At 48.8% G+C, this 2,694-nt stretch overlaps 1 protein-coding gene and 1 long non-coding RNA gene across 2 annotated transcripts in view; both read right to left on the minus strand.

The window, feature by feature from the left end:
* LOC139026578 (uncharacterized) overlaps positions 1-681 on the minus strand; it is a 718-nt gene extending 37 nt beyond the window's left edge. Inside the window, exons 1-3 of the long non-coding RNA XR_011478421.1 lie at positions 572-681; positions 246-468; positions 1-84 (exon numbers count right to left, since the gene is read on the minus strand). The exon at positions 1-84 is cut by the window's left edge and continues 37 nt beyond it. This is a non-coding gene — a long non-coding RNA (uncharacterized lncRNA). The remainder of the gene's footprint in view (positions 85-245; positions 469-571) is intronic.
* Positions 1-2,089, minus strand: part of brat1 (BRCA1-associated ATM activator 1) — a 16,152-nt gene extending 14,063 nt beyond the window's left edge. The window contains 2 exon segments of the mRNA XM_070441917.1: positions 1,115-1,228; positions 1,525-2,089. Of these exon segments, the coding sequence (XP_070298018.1) occupies positions 1,115-1,228; positions 1,525-1,703 (293 nt within the window). The 5' untranslated portion in view covers positions 1,704-2,089.
* Positions 2,090-2,694: the final 605 nt, after the last annotated feature.

The following is a 2,694-nucleotide window of genomic DNA, read 5'->3' on the forward strand; positions in this document are numbered from 1 at the left end:
GATACCCAGTTAGTCAGTCAGCTACGACTTCTGCCTGAGGCCCGGAGGACTGAAACGATACCCAGTTAGTCAGTCAGCTACGACCTTCTGCTGAGGCCCGGAGGACTGAAACGATACCATTAGTCAGTCAGCTACGACCTTCTGCCTGAGGCCTGGAGGACTGAACGATACCAGTTAGTCAGTCAGCTACGACCTTGCCTGAGGCCTGGAGGACTGAACGATACCCAGTTAGTCGCAGCTACGACCTTCTGCCTGAGGCCGGAGGACTGAAACGATACCCAGTTAGTCAGTCGCACGACCTTCTGTCTGAGGCCTGGAGGACTGAAACGATACCAGTTAGTCAGTCGGCTACGACCTTCTGTCTGAGGCCTGGAGGACTGAAACGATACCAGTTAGTCAGTCGGCTACGACTTCTGTCTGAGGCCTGGAGGACTGAACGATACCCAGTTAGTCAGTCGGCTACGACTTCTGTCTGAGGCTGGAGACTGAAACGATACCCAGTTAGTCAGTCAGCTACGACCTTCTGCCTGAGGCCATGAGAAGATAAGAAATATAGTCAGTCAGCTACGACCTTCTGCTGAGGCTGGAGGACTGAAACGATACCCAGTTAGTCAGTCACTTTTATCTCCCTCAACAACTTTAAACATCTGCTATCCGAGCAGCAACCGATCGCTGCAGCTGTACATAGTCCATCGGTATATAGCCCACCCAATTTACCTACCTCACCCCCCCCCATACTGCTTTTATTTCCTTTTCTGCTCTTTTGCACACCAGTATCTCTACTTGCACATGATCATCTGATGATTTATACTCCAGTGTTAATCTGCTAAATTGTAATTATTCGATTTATTGCCTACCTCCTCATGCCTTTTGACACACATTGTATATAGATTCTCTTTTTTTTCTCTACCATGTTATTGACTTGTTTATTGTTTACTCCATGTGTGTTGTTGTCTGTTCACACTGCTATGCTTTATCTTGGCCAGGTCGCAGTTGCAAATGAGAACTTGTTCTCAACTAGCCTACCTGGTTAAATAAAGGTGAAATAAAAAATAAAAAATCGTCAGCTACGCAGGGAAAGAATATACTACATTGTTCAGTGTGTGTCTGTTACCAGGTCTCCTCCGGACGGAGGGTGGCGGCGGCACACAGCGCAGCGTCAGAAGGATTCTGGGAGTTCAACATGGACGCCATCAGAGAGACGAGTCTGGAGTCACACGGACCGGACCTGCAAAACAAAAACTTGACAATCTTATTGAACAATCTTACGTTAAATGTTCATATTACAAGGTGTGTGTGTGTGTGTGTGTGTGTGTGTGTGTGTGTAGGACTGAGTGAGGACAGAGAGACTAAGGAGACTAATCTTATTGGACAAGTCCCATGTAGTCCCTCCCCGTTTCAGTGATTTTCCCCCTATTCTTTACTAAATAAACAGCACGTTGACGTGGCAACCTGGTTACCTTGGAAACATAAGCGATGTTCACAATCAAACATCCCATAATTCCGTCAGATCACCAAACACACCTGTACGTAGCCAGTAGGACGTCCATTAGAGGCWGTGTGACTGCTCTRCGGCCTTCTAGGACCAACCCCTCCAGAGGCCTCAGGACTCGCCTGATCACCAAGCCCCGGAGAGGAGCCTCCAGCTTGGGGAGAGTCAGGGCCAGCAGCCTCAGCCCCTGGAGCACCTGGTGACACATCATAACAATAGAAGACCATTATAAAACACCTTTATAAAATATCATTATTAAAGGGTTCGCAGCGTGAAACCTGTTGTTATTCTCATAAATCTTTATATATGGTCAAATAACTCAAGCATAGATTGGTCACTTTTTTCTCATTTGGCAGAAACACAGAAACTAGAGGCCTTAGGTCCTGGCGAGCGGTACAGCGGTCGAAGGTACTGCATCCGCAGTGCTAGAGGCGTCACTACAGATCCGGATTCGATCCCGGGCTGTGTCGCAGCCGGCCGCGACCGGGAGCCCCATGAGACGGCGCACAATTGGCCCAGCGTCGTCCGGGTTGGGGGAGGATTTGGCCGGCCGGGATGTCCTTGTCCCATCGCGCTCTAGCGACTCCTTGTGCCGGCCAGGAGGCAGCTGTACGGTGTTTCCTCTGACACATTTATGCGGCTGGCTTCCGGGGTAAGGGAGCAGTACGTCAAGAAGCAGAGCGGCTTGGCAGGGTCATCCCTGGTCATCCCTACTGCCTCTGATCTGGTGGACTCACTAAACAGAGAACATCCCTGGTCATCCCTACTGCCTCTGATCTGGTGGACTCACTAAACAGAGAACATCCCTGGTCATCCCTAATACCTCTGATCTGGTGGACTCACTAAACAGAGAACATCCCTGGTCATCCCTACTGCCTCTGATCTGGAGGACTCACTAAACAGAGAGTACACCCTGTGTCACACTGTATATAAATCACTGCGTCACACTGTATATAAATCACTGTGTCACACTGTATATAAATCACTTAAGACTCTGGTTAAAGACAGAGTCCATCCCCACCATGATAAGCTTCTGGTTAAACACAGAGTCCATCCCCACCATGTTAAGACTCTGGTTAAAGACTGAGTCCATCCCTACCATGATGAACCATGTTAAGACTCTGGTTAAAGACTGAGTCCATCCCCACCATGTTAAGACTCTGGTTAAAGACTGAGTCCATCCCCACCATGTTAAGACTCTG

This window comes from Salvelinus sp. IW2-2015, unplaced genomic scaffold (assembly GCF_002910315.2).
Source record: "Salvelinus sp. IW2-2015 unplaced genomic scaffold, ASM291031v2 Un_scaffold5163, whole genome shotgun sequence".
NCBI classification, from domain to species: domain Eukaryota; kingdom Metazoa; phylum Chordata; class Actinopteri; order Salmoniformes; family Salmonidae; genus Salvelinus; species Salvelinus sp. IW2-2015.